Source organism: Durio zibethinus, chromosome 9 (assembly GCF_047325235.1).
Source record: "Durio zibethinus cultivar Kanyao isolate XHJ-2024 chromosome 9, ASM4732523v1, whole genome shotgun sequence".
Lineage (NCBI taxonomy): Eukaryota > Viridiplantae > Streptophyta > Magnoliopsida > Malvales > Malvaceae > Durio > Durio zibethinus.
The window spans coordinates 2,734,878-2,756,559 of NC_143170.1; the positions used below are offsets into that span (position 1 = coordinate 2,734,878).

At 32.5% G+C, this 21,682-nt stretch overlaps 2 protein-coding genes across 3 annotated transcripts; one reads left to right on the forward strand and one right to left on the reverse strand.

Moving 5' to 3' along the window:
* The first annotated feature begins 180 nt into the window (after positions 1-180).
* LOC111305782 (ATP-dependent Clp protease proteolytic subunit-related protein 2, chloroplastic-like) lies at positions 181-3,031 on the forward strand. 2 transcript variants are annotated; one of them, XM_089765450.1, is made up of 9 exons: positions 181-389; positions 484-531; positions 647-703; positions 1,037-1,157; positions 1,490-1,627; positions 1,748-1,864; positions 2,243-2,311; positions 2,398-2,475; positions 2,723-3,031. In XM_089765450.1, exons 1-9 carry the CDS (start codon positions 346-348, stop codon positions 2,858-2,860), a joined length of 810 nt encoding a protein of 269 aa, XP_089621576.1. In that variant the 5' UTR covers positions 181-345; the 3' UTR covers positions 2,861-3,031. The 2 variants fall into 2 exon arrangements, with proteins under 2 accessions (XP_089621576.1, XP_089621575.1); XM_089765449.1 differs by having other exon boundaries at positions 185-389; positions 484-527; positions 631-703.
* Positions 3,032-7,399: 4,368 nt separating this feature from the next.
* Positions 7,400-12,379, reverse strand: LOC111305792 (AT-hook motif nuclear-localized protein 1-like). The gene is made up of 5 exons (XM_022903597.2): positions 11,619-12,379; positions 9,882-9,949; positions 9,542-9,673; positions 8,194-8,355; positions 7,400-8,026 (listed from the first exon to the last, which is right to left on the reverse strand). Exons 1-5 carry the CDS (start codon positions 12,022-12,024, stop codon positions 7,802-7,804), a joined length of 993 nt encoding a protein of 330 aa, XP_022759332.2. The 5' UTR covers positions 12,025-12,379; the 3' UTR covers positions 7,400-7,801.
* Between the last annotated feature and the right edge of the window lie 9,303 nt (positions 12,380-21,682).

Here is a 21,682-nt window from a genome sequence, read left to right on the forward strand (position 1 = left end):
TTCATTAAAATCCAATAAAAATTTTTAACATAAAGAAAGTAAAAACAAGACAACTAATTAGTTGTAGTTGGAGTTCGACCCTTATTGTTCTCCTAGTTATAGAGTAAAGAAACTCTGGAGTCTGGACTTGGACAGAGTTTACAAAGGCGGCTATCTGGTGGTCCCCTTTTCATTTTTATTCATTTTATTGTTTTTAAAATCTAATCCAACAGGAAGGGATTCGTTCGTGAACGTTTCTACAACAGTAACGGTTCCATCAGATCCTTGCTAAAATCCAAACCTTCCTCAATCTTCTTCTTCTTCCTAATAAAACTCTTTTCGTATTCCTTCAAACCGGCAAAAACAATGGCAACCTCACTTAAAACAAATCTTCATCAGCCTTCTCTTTGGTTCTCTTTCTTCCTCTGTGTAATACATTTACCGTTTACTTTTATACGTATATGACTTGGGTATTTTGTATTTTCTTCTTTTCTTGGTTTGCAGTTGTGGGACAAAGCTTTACTTTGGTTTGAAGCTTCAATCTGCCTGTCTGTTGGTTTTCTTCACTCTATAGTCTAATCCCACCATTTTTTTTTATATATCTACCCTAAAATTTGACTCTTTTTTCCCCTAAATTTTCATTTTTCAAAGGTTTTTTTGCAACTAGGAGACCAAACTTGAGTGCAGACTTCTATGGCAGAGTTAATAAGAGCCTCCAACGCGGGTAATTGGTCTGTCGTTTGGATTATTATTATTTATCTCTTGCTATTAGCTTAATCTTGCTTAATTATTTAATTATTATTATCAAAGCTTGCTTCTTTAAGCATCCTTGAACATTTTACCTTTTTGATGACTATTGGTATCTGCTACACGTGCCTGATTGTGATTTCTGCCATGATTGTTGTTGTATTCTAGTTTTTTTTTTTTTTTTTTTTTTAGGGAAATGGAGTGGCTAATCTGATGTAGTCTCAATGGAATAATACATGACAACTCTGAATTCAAAGTTTCCAATTAGTTCTTCAAGCCTCTTGACGATTGTGCATTTCTTGGTCTGCAGAACACGAAATTGTAAACCAACAAGGTCACGAGTAAGGATGATGTCTATAGGAACTCCAAAAGTTCCCTATAGTTTACCTGGTGAAGGAACTGGGCAATGGGTTGATATATGGAATGTCATAGTGAGTAATCTTAAGTAATTTTACATTATAAGAGTGAAGAATCTAGTTAAAAACAAAACAGATTGTGACATGCATACTGTTTTGGGTCATGTTATGTAGGAGATGGTTCCATTGTTTGACTCTTTTAACTCTTATGAACCTTCTTTTACTGTCCAGCTATTTTTCTAATCGCTGGCAGATTTCAAAAGTGGTTTGATAATCTGTTATTTATTTACCTTGGCATCTGTCCTAGATTTGATTATTGCATGAATATTTCGTTTTCTTGTAATTTCTAACCAGCTTCAAATTCCATTATGTGCCTTCCAGAGGCTAATGACATACTTTGGATGCAGTACCAACAGCGTATCATCTTCATTGGACGACGTATAGATGAGGAATTTGGCAACCAAATATTGGCAATAATGTTATACCTTGATATTATTGATGATAATAAGAGGCTTTATTTTTACATTAATGGTCCTGGAGGAGATGTAAGTTTTTTTTTTTTTTCTTGTAAATTTAAAGCCTTTTCTGATGTATATATTAATTTATTATATTTCTAGTTTCTTATCTCTGGTCACTATCTGATATGGATTGGCTCTGATTTACAGTTTTCTCCAAGCTTGGCTATCTATGACACCATGCAAAGCTTGAAGAGTCCTGTTGGCACCCACTGTGTAGGCTGTGCCTACAGTTTAGCAGGATTCCTTCTTGCAGCTGGGGATAAGGTAATGGTTCTGTTCTCTTCCATCTAAATCTTTAAACTTTGTTGTGTTATTCCTGCAATTGAAGGATATAAATTCTTCTGGCATGATGCATGGAGTTACCCCTCAAAATTTTAAGAGTTTTACTAACTTTTTTAGTTATGCTGACTATAAATGATTCCTAAAATTTTCTTTTATGTTGGTCTGAATGTAATGCTAGCAACCAAAAAAAGCTATCCCCCTAACTTGATTGGGATGCTTTTATAACCCACGATAGGTGCATCATTGCTGTTCTGTAGCCCACCACTATATTGTGAAATTGTCTTTTATGCCTTAGTGATGCATCTGTTATTTAAAGCTGAAATCTGCAAACATTCTCTTCTTGTTTCCTGCTACATGAAGGGTTATCGCTTTGCAAATCCCCTTTCAAGAATCGCTCTGCAGTCTCCAGCTGGTGCAGCTCGTGGTGAGGTATGACTATGTGCTATCATGGTGAATTATATTATACTTTTCGGTCTTATGATTTTGATGATCATGAAATTATCATATGTTGACAGGTTGATGATATTCTTAACGAAGCAAATAAACTTCTTATCACTGAGCTAGCTAAGAACACAGGCCAGTCCGTTGAGAAGGTGAGTATGTTGACAGCTCAAACTCAAAAGTGAAAAACAAAATGTCTCTCTGTTTGATTCGTTTGAGTATTGCTAGCTTCCCCTTTTGCAATTCATATCTAAACAGCTATTCTGCAGACGCTAAACAAAACCATTCACATGAAATTTCCTTTTTGAATTTTCATTTGCTCTTAGTGCATAAAGTTCATTTTTTTTTCTTTCCCCTTTATGTATCGAAACTGCATTAATAATGGATGTGCACATGCAGATTAACAAGGACTTGAGTAGGGTGAAACTCTTCAGTGCTCAAGAGGCTCTTGAATATGGACTTATAGATCGTATAGCCAGCCCAACTCATTTCAAGGCAGATGCACCTCATAAGGATGCAGGAACAGGCCTCGGTTAGTGCCCTTTATTATTTCCCCATCAAATGAGCTGATAGCTGTTATAAATTTTTTGATGTTTCTTAAGTTAATTGGAACACTTTTACAATTAATCATTCAATTTACAGTTGTTTCACAGAAAGTGTTGTATCTGAATGCTTTGAAGTTAATGATCCTGATGACGTTTTCCGAAAGAGCTAACTTCATTAACGTACAAGCTATATTATGTGAAGATTCTGTCTCAAATACATAACGAGTGGATGGATTTATTTACAAAGTTCTGATGGTCCCTAATATTGGACGCATCATTAAAGAGAATGTTAAAAACAAAAGGTTTACAATGAAAGCAGTCTGGTCTTCATGTTTTAGGAACTCAACACTTGGCTCGTTTAGTTACCCAATCCATGGTTGTTCCTGTTCACAATATTTTAACCTCTCTTCCCTCCAGCCATTATTGACCTTTTCGCAATGAAGTATTCGATTCTTTTCTGCAAATCATCATCATATTCTTATTCATCATACCTACTGCCATCCATGTCATCATCGTCATCTTCGTGATAACCATCAGAACCACGAATATCATCTTCAAAGACACTAACATCACTACAGTCTTCGGTATTATCAAAGGAAGCTGCTTCCACTTCATATAATAAGCACAAGGATGGGAAGAGCCCATCAAATTCATCTATTGATGGGTTATGGCTTCCAACAATGACGGCAACAGTTTTGGCGTTAAGCAATATGAATAGGGAAAGTGGACTGTATGAGAATTCAAGATTGCAGTATTTAGAAATTGAAGTTGACAAAGATTTCAGGACCAGAAGGGCAACTGCACAGACAATGATACGGGCTGGTATGGGCGAGAAGACAAGCTTCATGCAGGTGTATACGGATAGAAAAACTCGATTCTTTCATGATTGTCCCTTTGCTTGGAGTGTTGCATTTTATATAACTTTTAAGTCGGTTTATAGAAAGAAGAGGCGATTTCCCTGAAAATTAATGGAGTATGTTATAAGAATATATCTAATGAGTTTGAAAGAAATGGAGGAAGTTCTGTTTTTCAAGCTAAAGACAAGATATTCAGGAAGTTACTAGGCAAGTTTCTTTTGTTTAGTCTGTTAAGACCGCAAAGCATCAGTATGCTTCACCTGGTAACCCACAATCCCAGTTAAACCAAAGTCCCGTCTTAACACACTATCTAGATTTGGCTTCTTGCAAGGCTAGTTTAGATTGTTCAGGTTGATTTTCGTACTGAGCATGAAGGAATTTGTGGAACTGATCCGAATCTAGAATCCCAAACCCAGCTTTGGCCAGTTCACACTTTTGGACCTGACTCGAATCTGCAGTAACCAAAACTCCAAAACCCAGGCTTTGGTAACTCTTTGAAGTTTTCTACTTCTACAGAAATACGAGTCAAAGGTTTATGCTAACCAAATTTAAAATAAATAGCGAATTTATATTACATCAGATGGGATTAACAAGAACTTTCACTGGTGAGTTGGTATAAATAATTTGTGATGATGTGTGATTGTTGGATCAGGGGAAGATTTGAAGTTAACAGGTAAATGGAATATATGATTTATTAAGGCTAGACTACCAAAAAGGTCTGAGTCATTTACATGGTTGCTGACAACAGAAATAAACAGAGAAAGGGTCTCGGAATGTTGAAGCTAATCATTCCTTAATAGTAGATTCGTAGCTTTCAGGTAGCACCAAAACTATTGGCTAACTTGATCAGGGTACTTGGCATCTGATTTTAATTAACTGCAAAACTAATGCCTCCTGCCAAATCATGGAGAATTTTTTGACATTGACAGGAGCTGACTTTTCAGTGTGAATCAAATCTGGTAATATTTTTTGTTTGATGTTCACTCGTGAGTTTGCTGCAAGTATCACGGATTTATAAAAATGTTTTGAATTTTATATAGAACATAATAAGAAGATTATTGAGATATAAAAGGGGTTTATATTTTTTTTTTTATGAGATATTTTTTGTAAGATAAAATCGTGAAATCAAGAGATCAGAGCAGATAATATCGCATAAGGGTGTGAATCGTGACAGGAAAGTTGATTTGAGATGTCGGATGAATAGATGTCCGGATCTTGGAGCCGCGCGAATTTGGAGCTTAAGTCTCGATCCGTGACAAGTGGTATGAGAACCAGCTATAAACCGTTTGATTCACACCAAGCTCTTCAAAGGAAGTAGGGAGGATGACCAACCTCCGCGACGAGAGCGTCACAAAATTGGGTGGAAGAGAATGTTACAGACCTAAAAAAGAGTCTTGAATCTCACATCGAATATAATAGGATGTTCACTGGAGTATAAAAGAGTTTACATCACTTCTTTCTTATGAAACGTCTTTTGTAAGATAAAACTGTAAAACCAGAGAATCAGAACGGATAATACCTCACAAGGGTATAAATCGTGACAGAAAAATTGATCTGAAACGTTGAATGAATAAATATCCGAATCTCATGTGAATTCGAAGTTTAAATCTCAACCCACACAAGCCTTACCCTCCCAGATTTTTTAAACTGCAACATCCTCGGTTACCAATCGGGATGGCAAAAAAAAAATGCTTATTTTGCTTTAGTCCAACCTAGAAAGTGGTCGTAGAACTGGTCCTACTCGAATTACTGATAGTTTTTTTTTTTTTTCCAGGGAAGTTATATGATTAGCTTTGAGAAATTGACATTAATTTATTTCTTGCTGGCCATACTAAAAAGTAAATTCATTAATGAATTTGTAATTCAAAACAAACAGCTGCTGTTGCCTGGCAAGCAATCAATTCCAAATCCACAGACAACTCAATTATACCATGAATTTTTACATTCCAGAGAAGTTACAGATAATTCATAATTTCATATATATGAATCTACCCTCTAAAATGATCTATTAGAAGATATACATTTAAAGCCTAGTAAAGAATTTGCTGACTCCGTCCTATTAATAACATATTTGTTTTTGTACATATTCAACGTTAATCCTAACATACATTGAACTATACAATTCTCATGCCACGTTTTTCCAGTTTTGGAGAGTCCTCAGAGTCATAGGTGTTTGGTGCAATGAGTTGCTTTCCTTAATTCATTCCTGATGACTACCAGAAACCCAGGGCAGTGTTGTATGGCAAATGTTTGTGCTGATTGGATGGCAACGCATTTTGATCATCTTGGCCTTGGTTTGCATGTTCTCCATCAGCCTCCGGATGGTCTGCAGCCGTTGCTTTTTACTGATTTTATTTGCATTCTTCGGCCTTTAAGTTCTTGACATTACTTTTCTTTGTTGGGCGTCAGTCACCCGATTCAAATAATATGAGCTGTCATTAACAATAGCCAAAAGGTTCAACTTCTCCTCTAGCAACTGCCGACTCCTGGCAACAAATTCCTCAATCCTCGTCTCCAAAATTTTGACATCTTCATCCTCCCCGCTTCCACCGTTTTCTTCACCATCTTCTACACGACTATCATCATTCTCTTGTTCGACCCTTTTCTTCATTTCATGCCCCGAAAGATTTTTATAAAGACTATGACCTTCCAACATTCACATTATTGCCTGAAACACCATTATTCTCAGATTCATTTCTTTTCTCTTCATCATCTTTTGGACAATCATCATTCTCTTTAATACCACATGTTTTATCTTCTACTGCCTCTTGCTTCATTTCCTGCTTTGAAAACTCTCCATTGTCGTTGCTGCTATCTTCTTTCCCTTCCTTCTGTTTCAGGAGACATAATTCATAGGATACGTACCAATCAGATTTTCATTAGATGACAGACTAGATCTCTCATGAAGCATAGTGGCTATGATCATTTGGAAGGCAATGAACATCAACCCAGCTTCGACTATAAACTGACGCAAAAATCATCGAAGTAGCAGTGAACATTAGAGAATGATGGTGACAAATCGAATAAGAGAAGATTTAAAATGGTTCCTAGGAATGAAAGAAACAGTAAGATTGAAACGATCTCAAGTATCTTCATGAGCACAAGGCTTTGCTCAAAGAAAATTAGATGTCACTGTGAAATGCAAAATATGGAACTAAAATTTTAGAACGAGCAAAGGAGAGTTATTATATGGCAGTTTTTGTGTTCAATCTTGTGATGTTGGTGAGATGGATTTCTTTCTATATATAGAGATACTTTAAGGTGATTTGTTTCTATGTATAATTTGAGCCAAAATTTCTTTCTGATTTGTTGCTCTGCCAATTATTTTTTCCCACTTCTTTTACCTATTGATATGCTGCCGTTAGCACCAAATATATTGAATGAAAACGAAATTGCTTGTCTAGATTCTTCAAAAATGTTGGAAAAACTTTAGAGTGAAAGGCAGGTTACATAAAATATTTAGGATGGTTTTCCTTTATATCAAGTCTTTACTGAGATTGATCGGGACAGTGATTTAAAATGTTTAATCCAATCATAAACCTAATTAAACGCTACTTCGATTTTCTTCTTCATAGTAGCTAGGCTTGGTCAAAAAAAGCAAGTTTAGTTAATTTAGAGATTATCGTGAACAGCAGTATGATCTATTCATAGAGTGTTATGTTGATAATCCAATGTTCAATCCATCAAAATGCTAGACTGCATAGCTGAAAGCTTACATAAACAAGCCATTATCAATGAAGTTGAGATGTTCAAAAGACAATGGTTTCCTAAATCACAATCCATGACTTCGAAGAAAGGCCAACTCTCTCAGTAAACATTACATTGGAAATATTCTACATGACACAACAGATGCAGAAGCCTATCTAATCAGCTGACTGAAACTAAACTACTGGTGAAAATAAATAGGGTAAAAACCCAGGTGAAAATGAACATGCCGGTACTTGTGAGAAGTCCATAAGCTTACACATGAAACAACAAGAAGAGGTGAGAATGAGATTCATCAATTGTATTTCGATTGATTGCCAGTGCTGTCAGTATCAAACCTTATACTGCATAATAAGGTATGGAAATTTAGATTAGCCTCCAGGCAAGGATACGTTAATGTCAGTGGGCTTATTCCTTGAATCTGACGGCAATGAAGGCCAACTATCACCTTGGAAGGATGAGGCGATATTTGAAATGGGATCAGCACTAGAAACGGGAATAGCAGCCATTGGTGTGGCAACTGATATGGACTCGTGCTTCTGTTTCTTAGGCTTCTGCTCATGCTGGTTCCCTGCCAGAAAACTTCCCACCACAACCTGGTTCAAAACAACCGAAACTAAGAAATTTAGAAGCTCTGTATTCACCGTTTGAGGTAATCATTTGGTTAAAAGGAAGTTGTAAAGCCCCAAAAGAGGGGAAAACAACAGAGGGAGATAAAAGAAAAACAGGGAAGTGAGTGGCACTGACAAAACAGAAGCCAAACCTGTACAGGGCTAGCAGCTACCAGGAGACCGGCAACTCCACCACCTACTACACGCCCATCTGGACTTGCTAAGGAAACACTCATCCCACCAGATCTGCTTCTTGTTCCTCCGCTATCATTGGGCATGAATGAACCAGACAATGACAGTATCTCAAAACGACCCTGCAACAAATTTGACAAGATATGGGATGTCCGCTGATGAATGATAAAATAAACAAGTAAACTTCACCCCAGAAATAGGCAGGTTAAGGAAAGTATATAAACCCCATAGGATTACAGTAAACATGCATTTTCTTCAGGCAGCTACATTTCCAATGACCTCATTTAGCCACACTCATTGGTTAATATTTATTTTACCACTAATGCTTCACATTTTTAACAAATTACCCCTTGACTTAAGACTAACAGTAAAGAAAACTGCACTAATGAAGCCTCGGCAGAAGCAGCACAAGCCTATCATTGATTCTTACAACTCACACTAAAACAATTTGCAAAGGATGACTACGTCCTTTCATTTCAAGCCAGATGTCTTGAAACAATTATTCTAAGTAGTAGGGATAGCATATATTTGCCAAAAAAAAAGGTTATGGCTATTTCAAGAAACACAGCTTAGCACAAATAGAATTAGCTAGTATATATATTTTTAATAGCTCAGGTCACAAATGCTGTTTCTTGATCTCTGATTTTGCAGTGTTTTTTGCTAGCAAAAACACAAAAGATCAAGCAATTTATTTTCAAGCTGTATACCAATTTCATGTCCCTATGTAGATAAAACAGTTCTAAGAACTTAAAGAAAAAGGATTGATGAACACCAGAGTTGATCTAGAATTATTATGAAGAGGGGGCTATATATTGCAACTTAGGTGAGTAAAAGTAAGGTTATTATTGGTGATCTGGCTGGAAATTTTAATCTTTTTATATGTGGACCTTCAAAGGGATATTATATCCTGAATACATGCAATATTTGAAAAGGAATGCTCAGATGATATTTTAACTCCATAAGGGAATATAAATGAAAAGAAAAGTGCATGACATAGCTCCAACAAATTGGTTATTCACTCGTTTGTGCATAGCACATGTGCATAAGTAGGATGTTCATGCAACAGCTCACAAATGTGGATCAAGAAATTTTCTGAAAACACAGGGATTTAGTCATCATTCATTACAGTGTTAAGCATTAAACTACAAATAAATTTTATGTTTTCACAAACAATTCAACTTTCAAAGGGAATGAACAACTGTAAAGGCACAAGCATAGAATCATAGAATAAGCATCCATGCTTAAGACCCATATAATTCAAAAGTGTCATCATAACTAATCTAGAATTAAAGAGAAATAGAGCATTACCTCATATGTCAATGTACCCCCAGAAGAATCAGGTTGACGAAGAGTGACACTTGAGATCACGCCATTTGCAGAAAGAATGCATATAGCTCGAGGCCCTTGTTGAGAAAATGATATAATCTTCATTGTGACATCCTAAAACAACCAAAAAGAAAATCACCAACGTATTAAATAACTTTGTTCTTAATATTAGCTAAACATTGGAATAAAACAGTATTCTCAAACCATTTTTTTTCCAGCAATGAAATTATGGAATTTTTGCATTCATGCCAATTATAATACCATGCAACCTTAATGCAAAATGTAAGTCCAGTTCAAGATAACAGTTATGCTTACAACATACCTCACCAGCATTAACAGTGATGATATGCGGTGTAAAATTAGCCCCAACAGAGCATGCAACCCATTCACCTACAAAGAGCAAAGTCCTAAAAAATCAGCAACTGGAAGTAGGAGTTCTCTCTCTGCAAGAGATCTTCCATCATCAAAAAGACAATTGCAAACACAGCATAAAGCAAACTGGAAAATTAAACACATCAAATTTTAGGAAATTTAGACTTTCGAACACCTTATTAAGCTCATCATTCCTATAAACAAATAATCAGGGACCTCAATGGTAAGCACTCAAAAGGTTTAAAACATAAAACCACAAATTATTCTTAATATTATTGATACTGTTGGTAGTAGATATCCAACAAACTTTCTTTCTTTATACAGAGGTTGTATGAGAAACCACTAAAATAATGATGCCATCTCAAATTTTCCTTTTCAGCTTACATTTATTACAAAGAATAATTATTTGAAGTGGACGCAGATAAGGCATACTTCGAGAGAACAGAGTCAGATTAAATGAAAAGGGAAAGGAGAATGGTGTAATAGAAAATGAAACAATGTAGAGAAAAATTGGTGTAATAGAAACTAAAATTATACAAAAGAAATCTCGAGATCTCCTTCGGCCATGCACGCATTAAAAAGGAAATCCTATGTCCTTAAAATGCATAAAAGGAAGTTTGCAAGAAAGTATCATGATCAGCACGTTTTAATCAAATGCAAAACCAACTACAACAAGCATTGATGTCTCAAAGGCCATTGCCTAGCTCAGATCCTAAGCGGCAATAATAAACATCCCGAGGAATTCATGAAACATATGCAGTTGCAATTTGATATTCCAAAAAACGGTGTACAATAACACCAAGAAGTTGCTTGCTTTGCATATAAATGACATGGCAGCACTCGATCTATGTGCCCTACTACTGAAGCAATGGGAGGACCAACTAGAGAATTAAACTAACATTAATGATACATATGCTAATATATTCGTCACTTAAACTTTAGGTTCAAAAACTCAACTAAAAAGATATGAGCACAGCAGAAATAAAAGAAAGTAGATGCAAATAATCAAAACTGAAGCCCCGGATATTCAACCTTACCCACATGGTAAAACAATCACACAACTGACGTATAGCCACAAAATATCAAAAGCTTACGAGTTATTATTCCAAAAAACCAACAACCAGGAACGTAAATCCAAACTCAATAACCCAAAGCACAAAAGCAACTTCCTTCTTCTCCATCTGGCAGTAAGATCAGCCAGCAAATAGCAGGCAGGTTTCCAATCCAAGTCTCTTCACCATCACTTGGCAGACTTGAGCAGGTGTCCTGAAGCAGGTACCTTCCACAAAATTTTCTTCCCATAAAGGATGCCAACTGCCAAGTGGCAAAGCACACTCATAACAAGAAGATTCCATCATTCCATATTACCATCCCATAAAAACTCTCACTATTGACTATCCTTCCAAAACTACCACATACACACTTATCAAGAGATCTCTCAACTAGGGGCATCTAGTCACAGTTCTCAGGTCCCACTTCTACCCAACACTATCACAGACTTAAAAACCAACATCCCCAACCTACCCCCTTTCTCCCTAAACACTGAAAACACTTTAAAACAACACAAACAAAATGAAACAACCATCACCATGAAACACCAAAGAATTCAACTTTTAACATGAAAACAACCGCCAAATCACTTGAAACTCAAAACGGGTAACCACCAAAATGGATAATTTTTTCTTACCTAAATTCTCCAGCTCATACTTCGTCTTCGAAAACGACGTCGGCGACTTCACTTTCCCTCTCTTCCCGGCGGAGAAGTCGATCACCGGAGACGGCGCAGCCGTTGATATAGGCTTTGGAGAGAGCGCCATAGTGACTGAACCATCCGGTCCATATTTTCTAGGTCTTCCCCTTTTCTTCTTCTCTGGCACCCCTGCCACCAAAACCGGCGGCGGAACTGCTTGCGCCGCCTGTTGCGGAGGAGGCAGCGGCGGCGGAACGGATCCGGAAGTCGGGTTCAGGTTCTGGGTCGATTTTTCGGACCTTGGAGCTATGTGGTAGTCCGACGGAGCATCGGATCCTACGACGGTAACTCCACCAGTAGCAGTAGCAGTAGTAGTAGTGGTTACAGCTTCTCTTGACTCCATAGTTAAAGCTTAAACTTTATTTTTTTTTAAAATTCTTTTTTTGAGGTTCTATCAAAAACCAATTTGGATTTTAAGCTCAAACAACTAAAAACAAGGTTAAATTTGAAGGAAAAAATAAAAGACAAAATAGCAAAAGAACAGCTTTTAAGTTCGAAACCAGGAAAAGAGAGTTTTTAATATTAATAGAAGGTTTTGTAATTGATTTTGGAGATAAAAGACTTGGTTTTTTTTTTTCTGTTATAAGGAGTTTCTGTATTTTTGAGAAATTTTTTGTAAATTATTTTTGGAGGATAGAATGAGATTTGAGAAGGGAAAAAATTAGCAAAAGATTTTGATTTTGAGCTCTGTTATTTTTTTTATTTTGAAAAAGGGAAAATGATGAGATATAATAAAGAGATTTTTTTTTTTTTTTTGTTGAGATAATTTAGGTTCTTAACTTTTACTTTAGTCTGTCTGAATTTAATATTAAAAAATAATTAATTCAATAATGGGGTTTTAATGAAATATTATTATTTGTAATGATTAATTATTTTACTATGTTAAGATATTGATATTTGTGTTTGGTTGGAATCTAATTAATAAAAAATTATAAATTAAAAAAAAAATGAAAGTGGTTAGATGATTTTTCCTCTCTTTTTTTTTTTTTTTTTTTAAAGCACAATGAAAGTGGAGTATATATTATATTATTATATAAATAATATATCCAAAACCATAGTTAATTATTTTCTTTTATTTTGAGTGAATGGCAAGTAAAATTAGGTTGCCAAGGCTTGAAGAAATTGTCTAAAAAAAAAAAAAGAAAAATAGAGGGGTGGGCTAAGGCCAGCAATAGCATGACTTTTTTTTTTTTAATGGGGCCTGGTAATTTAATATTTTCCTTTATTTAAAATAACAAAAAATGAAAAATATACAAACACATAAAAAAATATGTGAACATTGAAAAAGCATATTTCCAATTAATTATTTTATTTTCCCTTCATTTTGATATACCAAACAAATAATAAATGAAAGGAGGAAAAGTCACACTCTCATCAACTTTGCCCACTCGTAGCAAAAATCATTGAAAAAAAGGAAATTAAAAAGTGAGTAAAAAAAAAAGAAAAAGAAGGAAGAAATAGAGCAATCTATTGTTTGTTTGAGTAAAGAGAGGTTGTTTTCCACTATTGATGTAGTTTTTTTTTTTTTTTCCCAATATTAAAATGGAAACATCACTAGTTAGAGAAGTGAGAATGTTAGACAAAAATATACGGCTAAGTTATTCTTATTCAAAGGTGGGTTTACTTTAGGACCTAGAGTCATTCATAGGGTAGAAAATAAAAAGTTTTAAAGAAATAAGAAATTAATAAAAAATTATTGGAGATTAATTTTTTTATAAACATTTTTCGTTGAGAAAATTGATAAAGTCATTGATAATATATATATATTATAAATAAAACTTTTTAAAAAAATATCATGTATCCATAATTTTTTTATTCATTCATATTTTATTTACAAAAAAATTATGAATAAAAAATAAATTGTAGTCACTTGAATTTTAAATTTATTGTATCTTATTTAAAATAAATTAATTTATTACTCGTATAATATAAGAATTATTTTTACTTATTTAAATTTATGTAAATATACAAATTAATACTATTTAATCATTTACATATTTAAAAAATATATAATATATATAATAATTAAAACGTCGAATTATAATAAATTGATTATAAAACTTTTTTGAATTTAGAAAATATATAATACGTGATATTTTTGTTTTTGAATTCACAAAAAAAAAAAAGAATAAAGGATTATAAAGAAAATTATCAAAGTACAAATATTTATTTGAAAATTTTAAATTTAAAAAGAAATATTTATAGGCGAAATTTTAATCAAATAAAATTAATTTTTTTAAGTTTTATATTTTTATTACAACTTATTGAAATTTTTTACTTTTTAAAAAAATCATAAATAATTTGAGTAAGATTTTATTTTTAAAAATTTTGATATTTAAATTTAAATAATGTATAATATGTATTGTTTATGTGTAAAAAATTTTTTTATCTAAACATTCACGTGACAAACTTTATCAAATATTTTTATATATTATAATATAATATATAAACATAATTACATAAATTAATGGATTAAATTTTAAAATTCTAATTAATTAATATTTTATAAATTCAAATAATTAATTATTATCTCACCCCAACCCATGTGAACAGTGCTTTTTACTGGCATGATAATATCATAGCATTAGTTGTTATCATGTTACCTATGTAGTTTATTTTATTCATAGGACGATTATAAATAATAATATTTATTATTATAATAAATACATATATAGTTTATTTTATTTGGTCAATTTGGAAAGAAAGAGTAAAGAGACAAAAGAAATGGGGGAAATTATGATAAAAATTTTAAAATAAGACCAACCATTTTCAATTTTCCCTTTTTTCTAGAATAGATCTAGCTTCTTGAGAAATACATTGAGACAAATAAAGAAATACAAAGCATATTTCATCTTTTTTTCAATTTCTCTCTCCTCTTTTTTATTAATATTTAAGGAAAATTTTTTAATTGAAAACATTTTAATTTTTTTTACACAAAAAGCATTTTAATATTTATTTGGTAGGTTTTACTGATATATAATAAATAATTTTATTGTAAAACCTACTATAAATTTTATAATAAAATATATATATATATATATTTTGCTGAATAAGAGTTTGATTAAGATAGATGAGGTGTAATTGCTAGGCCAAATATTTTTTTCAAAAAGAAAAATTATTAAAAAAATACAGAGTTTTCTTGTGAAATAATCAAATCCAACAGCTCTCTGTCTCCTAATAAAACATTTTTTTCTCAATAAAATATATTATAAAAAGTTTATGAAAAATGGCTGTAATCATAATTAAATAAAAATAATTATTATTTTATGTCTTGTGATCATGGATGGACCACGAGGTTTGACCCCAAAAATATGCAATTAATTTCAATTAAATATTAAAAATTTTGAAAGGTAAGGCACCGAAATGAAGAAAATAATATTAAAGAAATTAGATTAAGATAAGAACAAACTTACTTGCCACTATTTAATTAATTTAAAAATTTTATAAATATTGTTGATGAGCTCGATGAAAATTAACAACCACAACTTTTTATTTTTTAAATTTATTAATAATGACAATTATTATTATTTGAATATACACAATTGTGGAATTCGCATACATCTTTAATTTATTAATTATTTATTTATTTTGGTTGGTAATCAGATCTAATCGTTTTTTGTTTCTAACTCATTGAAAGGAGATAATGAGAATAAATAAATAAATTTTTTTTCATAAAAAATTAACACTTGAGGTTAAAGCTAAGTGGTGATCATATTGCATGTCTATGTCAGGGAGTGGAATATAGGAATCTTATGGCCAAGCTGAAAATTAATATTAATAATATTAATATATTTTTATTTATTTAAATTTTATATTATATTTTTATTTTTTATTTGTTAAAAATTGCTAGCTTTGTTTAGTATTTTATTAATCAAGAAAAGCTTAATTGCCGGCATTCAAATAAAGTTTAATTGAGAACATGGCTACTTGATTGCCCATATTTTTTTATCATTATGATTCTTCAATTTAACTTAATTAGATTATCGTTTGATAGTGACTTTTTTATTTTATTTTGTTAAATTTTTTTTTTTTAATTTTGTCAATTCAGAAGAGCATAACACCTTATAGCAAGAAATTTCCTTTAAAAAGGAAAAGCTATGAACGTCTAATTAAAATTAACACTATAATATATTTGAAAGTTTTTTACTTCCTAGAGTAAATTATGGCATGTTGTAATCCCATAATTAATTTGTAAATTTTCAAAATAAAATAAAATTCATACCAGCGACGATGCATATATTACAATATTTAAAAAATTGAATTTGTAATTCAAAACTTAAATTCGATATTTTATGTAATTATTATTAAAAAATAATATTCAATAAATCTAAATTTAAATTCTAATATTTATAATCTATTGTTTTATTTTCAGATTATAACTTTAAAAAAAAATTGAATTCGAATATGCTTCTTTGAAAAAAAATTCATACGAAGTATTCTGGTATGACACGAGAATCTTGCGTATGGAGTGGTACATGAATCTTTTACTTAAAACCAGGTTCCAAATGAAACAGCAGTTATGTTGGAATGGAAGGGCAGTCAAGATAAGTGGAATATAAGTCAAAGTGGCACATGATGAGATGGGTCGTTGTCCTCTTTGATATTCTTAATTGATCTGGAGTTTAATGTTGTCTCTGACCCAAGTTTATAAATGAGTAGAATCCGTATTTTTGTTACCTATACAGAACAGAAACACAGAATCTAGGTGACTAATCTAAATTCCAATGGCTTCTACCTCTCTCTTCCACTTTTCAGTTCCTTGATCCTGGAAACTATTACACTTGCTCGAAGTTCCCATTTTCAACGGCCAAATTCTAAAACCTGAGACGTTCATAGCTTGGAGGAGTTACAATGAATCTAACATGTGAACAACACATGATAAAAATGTCTTAAATCCTGATTGTGTAGAGTAAAAGAATGCTAAATTTGCTGAAGAAACAAGAATATTTAGAGTTCACTCCAGCAAAGATAAATAGTATAGTAGTTTACAAGCAAACAAGCACTTAGAATTTCGATAATGCAGCAAATTTTGGTAATGGCGGCCGCAAAGGATTAATGGCCGATTAGACATGGCCTGGTATCGCATTCTGTTATCTAACAAAACCCGAAAGATATATATCAGGCAGGCCTTGTATATTAGTATCCATGAGAGAAGATGTCGTGTTAACAATTTCAAAGGCCCTCATCTTAGCAAATGCATTGAAGCCGATGTGTTCGTCCACTGATCTAACCATCTCAGCTGTGGCTTTCTAAATGTGACAGGTTCTAGCCCATTTCTGAAAAGGCCTTGGAGGGATCGCGAGATTGCAAAATTGGGATATCCTTGCTGATGATGATGATGATGGGTCTTGTCAGCTCTCGACAATACTACTGCTTTAATCTTATAAATTCATATTGAAATTTGAGGCTTGATCTGACAGACCAACCAACAAAAGTTCAAATGGGTTGGTTTGTTGTCAGTTATGGCCCAATTGCCCCGGAAGCAACCATACTAAGAAGTAAGGACCCATAACTTAGGTTCGGGCTGAAGAAAAGATCCTTGAGTTTGGTAATTCTTCCATATTAGGAGCTCAATTTCTAGCCTTGAAACATTTCTTTCCCTATTTCAACAATTAGAATTGCATTTCTAATTGTATTCATAAATAAGAACGCATGCATGCTTTCATTAAAAGAGGCTTATCATAACAAAAATTAATTCACATTTGACTTAAAATCCACCATATGATTGGTTTTGGCTCGAAGACATGGATCATGTGTTACATGACAAGAAGTTTTAAATTTTGATTAGATTAGAAATGGATTGTGACATTGAGGAAATCAACTAGTCCGATCATTATCATGAGTCCTTGTTTATGAAAAGACATTTTAAGAACCTAAAATGACATAGAAATAATGACATTGCATTAGACAAGCAGCAAAATTTTAATAGCATAATCCAAAGCTTTGGTCCGAATCTTCTTTCTCCAAAGTCTACTCGTGATTAAGCATCTTGGGGAAACATTCGATCAATTGAATCCTGCTGTATTGGAATTTTGCATCAGCTCGAAAATTCAACTATGCCTCGGTTAATATTACAACTAGAAAAGGCCAAGCGCAAGCATCCTACAGATTCTGCCTAACAAGTTTACTGTTAATAGCCAAGATTCCCTCATCAACAAAAGTTCCTTGAACTCCTAGTTCCATTCTTTGGTCAAAAGCCGGCAACTAAATATTATAAAATTAACAAAGAATTTATAGTTATCCATATGGTTATATCGAGACATCTGATAAAATTGAAACAATACAAATATAGTCGTTGTGTCTTTGTGATTCACCTAAATGTTAAAGTTAGTAGATTAACAAGAAAAACAACATTGTTCCTTCAGACTTGAACATTGTCCTTAACCCTAAATTTCTTGTCCTCTTGGCTTATTATGTCTTGCTCATATTGGATGCATAAGGGTCAATACCACTAAAATAATTAGCATGTGCAAGCCTATATCTCATCTCAAAAGTTAACTCGTTTCACAATAATAAACTCCTTTTGTCAAATAAGTTTATGCTGTTAATTAAGTGTTGATCTTAATAAAATACTTGTAACAGTTCACCAAATGAAGAAAAGTCTTCCTTTTCAACATTTAAAATATAGAAAGCAGCAAATATATACTTTAAGAACTGTCACTGAAACTAATAGTCTATTCATTTGTATCAGCATTACCCAATGATATCTGCAGAAAAGCTCTGTCTGCCATTGAAGTAGGTAGATTTGTAGGGTGTTGTCTTTTATTGGACATTATTGCTGAAATGGGCATGCAACTGTCCAAATTGGTTACAGTAGGAGGGGTTGGAAAGTAGACATTTGGGTTAATGAGCGTTGACATTCCTACCTGTTGGCAATAAATTACAGTGTGGCATAAAGCATGAAGAGCATTTAAAAGAAGCAGGCAAAGGAACCAAATGCCACCCTGCCACCATGAATGTGATATTAACAAAACAACCTATATTCAAGTACATATCCAAAGGACTCAAAACTTTTGAGAGGCACCTAAATTCAAGACGAAATAAATGTGTAGCCTGGTTAATAATATTACGAGGGCATCCTAGCTAACTGTACTTGACTATGCACCATAAAAATAATATTGATTTGAAAATTAAATAAAAAAGTATTATCGTAAAACAAAAGCCATTCTAAACACGAGTTAGTTATCTCAAATTGATCTTGTAAACTGATGATCCTTTTCTTCAAAAATATTGAGATCACACTTCACAGGATAAATAGAAAATCAAAGATAGGCCCTTGTAAGTAGAAAAGAGATAGCTAGCTTCTGTTGTTATGATCAATAAAGTAGGGAGAATAGGGCTTCTGATTAAATGGAGATTGTGTATGTAGCTAAATGTTCTTTGAGATGTGTGGTAATATTATATTATTAGTATTTTTAGTTAGTTAACAAATTAAGTGAGTCCAAGAATTTCCTTTACAGAAAATGCTTTTTGAATTTAATATTTAACTCAATTAATTCATATTTTTATCTTTAAAAGGTAATATTTAAAAGATTTGAAATTTAAATTCTAACACTTTTGATCCATTCTCTTATCGCAAACTATGACCTCTTTTATACAATTAAAAAAAAAAGGTTTTTTGTCAATAATTGTGGATAAACAAGAACTTCAAAGCTATGTGAACAAGATCTAAGGAAAAAGCCATAGACAAATTAGAGCATAAAATTATAGAGAATCTTATTACAAAAAGAAAAGGGCTAACCATATCCAAACAAACCTCTCTACAAAGCAATTGCTTTGTTGGATAATTTAAATATCTTCCCAAAAAATCTTGGATAAATGATCCTGCAATTTAAAGTGGAATGATAGCTGATTACCAAAATGAAAACAACATAAATTGCAATAACATATTAGGCTTTTTTTGTAACTTTAGTACCCTACTCTCTTGGATTTTTTCCTGTCTTTTTCCCAGGTAGTTAAACGCATTCAAAAGAGAGATGGATGGGTTGAGCTGGATCCTTGTCGTCGTAATAAATGACGGAGAGAACAATACACAAACAGAATACTTTTGAGAGTGAAATCCTATATATGCATCATAAGTATGACTTTAAAATTATTTGACGAGAAAATTAAATTTAAACAAAATTTGAGATACCTTACTTAACATAAATACATACATATATATATATATATAATGTATATTTGCAATGTTTACTCTTCTTTCCTCTTCAACCCATTGTATTAAACCTAATCCATTTTTACAGTTAGCTTGATGGTTAGATGGGTGATATAAAAAGCAGTGTATCAATTCTCTTTCTTTATTAAGAGTTACTAATTTTAGAATATGATTCCAGAATTTTTAAAACACCCAATTATTACTGTTTTTTGTGATAATAATAATCATTCCAAATACGTACTACCTTTGAATCTAATGGATTAATTTGGAATTTATACTTGCTTTTTGATTGACTTAATATTAATGGTTGTAGAAGCATTTTAATATCTTAAATTAAAGATTGCATTATGGTGGTTCCTTTATGTAAGATGGATTGCGGGATAGAAGGTCTCTATGTTATATTTTGGAGCAAAAAAAAAAAAAAAAAGAATCTAGCATAAAGTTACATGTAATCCATGTACTGTCAATCTCAATAAAGTTACATCTATAAATCTATCGGCTACTTTGCACAAATTCCACCTAAATTCTTACATATAAAATTTTGTTTAGGAAGCTTCGTCCATTGTGCCTTTGGGAGGGTTTACCACTCCTTCCAACCCTAGGGAGTTTGCAGCATGCGACCATCACACTTAGCCTTATTAGGGCATGTGACTCCAACAGTGTCAGTGTCTCTTTCTCTTTCATGCTTCCCTGAGCCAAAGGGGCCAGCTAAGATACCCATCTTATCCGGCGCACTTGCCGGCATGTGAGCCACAGGGTCGGGCTCTAAGTTCTAACCCCGAAGCTTACGCGGTTAACTGTTAAACCCCAATTTTCTATGTGCAATATAGCTAACTAGAACATCCTTTTAAGGTCAAAGTCGTCTTAGTTGTTTACCACCAACTTCAACTTTCACATTGACAAAACTTCCATTTCTTTCTTCAAATTCCCATTGTGGACCACAAAGGGATTTTGATTTATGAACCAAAGACTTTGCTTGGAGTTGGGATGAAGAGAAGAAAGAAACTCTAATGTCATGTGAGAACAAAAAGGAAGAAAATTTTCTGTAATGGGAAAGGGAAAGGAACAATTCACTCCCCATAAGTTAATGGGTCAATGACAAAAGATTTTATTTAGTTTTGAAATTGTGAAATTGCCAAATTCTTTACAGCTGTTTGAGGCTTTGAGGTAGTGGTTTATTACTTTCTTTTTCTTTTTCTAGTTTCTACCCACTTGCATGCATTTATTGAACTTTGTAATTCTTTTGCTTATATTGTTTCGTTTTTTATAATTTTTAAACTAAAGGTATCAAAAGAACGGTAAAAACATGCAAAACAAGTTGAATTAATTGATAAGATCGTTTTTTTTTAATATAAATGATTTTAGATTTGAATTTAATTGATAATTTTTTATTAGAATAATTTTGAATATATAATTTGTAACTACTATTTTTTAATTATCGGATATCATATATTTTATTTTGATTTAAAAAATTAAAAAATTTATTTATTTTTAAAATTTTCTTTAAAAAAAACATGTGTACTTTTTTGTGGCTAATTATTATGGATAAATGTTGCACAACCAAAGAACAAATCTATCAAGATAAATCCCAAAAACAAAACCAAAAAAATAATATATTATTCTTTTTTGCTTATCACATTTATAAAAGTAATAGATGGCCTATTTCTATTTGCTATTTTATAAAACCAAAGCTGACCGATAATGGAAAGGAGTTTAACATCATATAGTGAGGGGAAGAGGCGAATATCTTGAAATTTTAAATTAAAAAAAAAAAAAAAAAAAAGAAGAGAAGGGAGTTGAATCCAAAGCTACAACAATGAAACCTTCCTCTTTAGGGGATCGATTG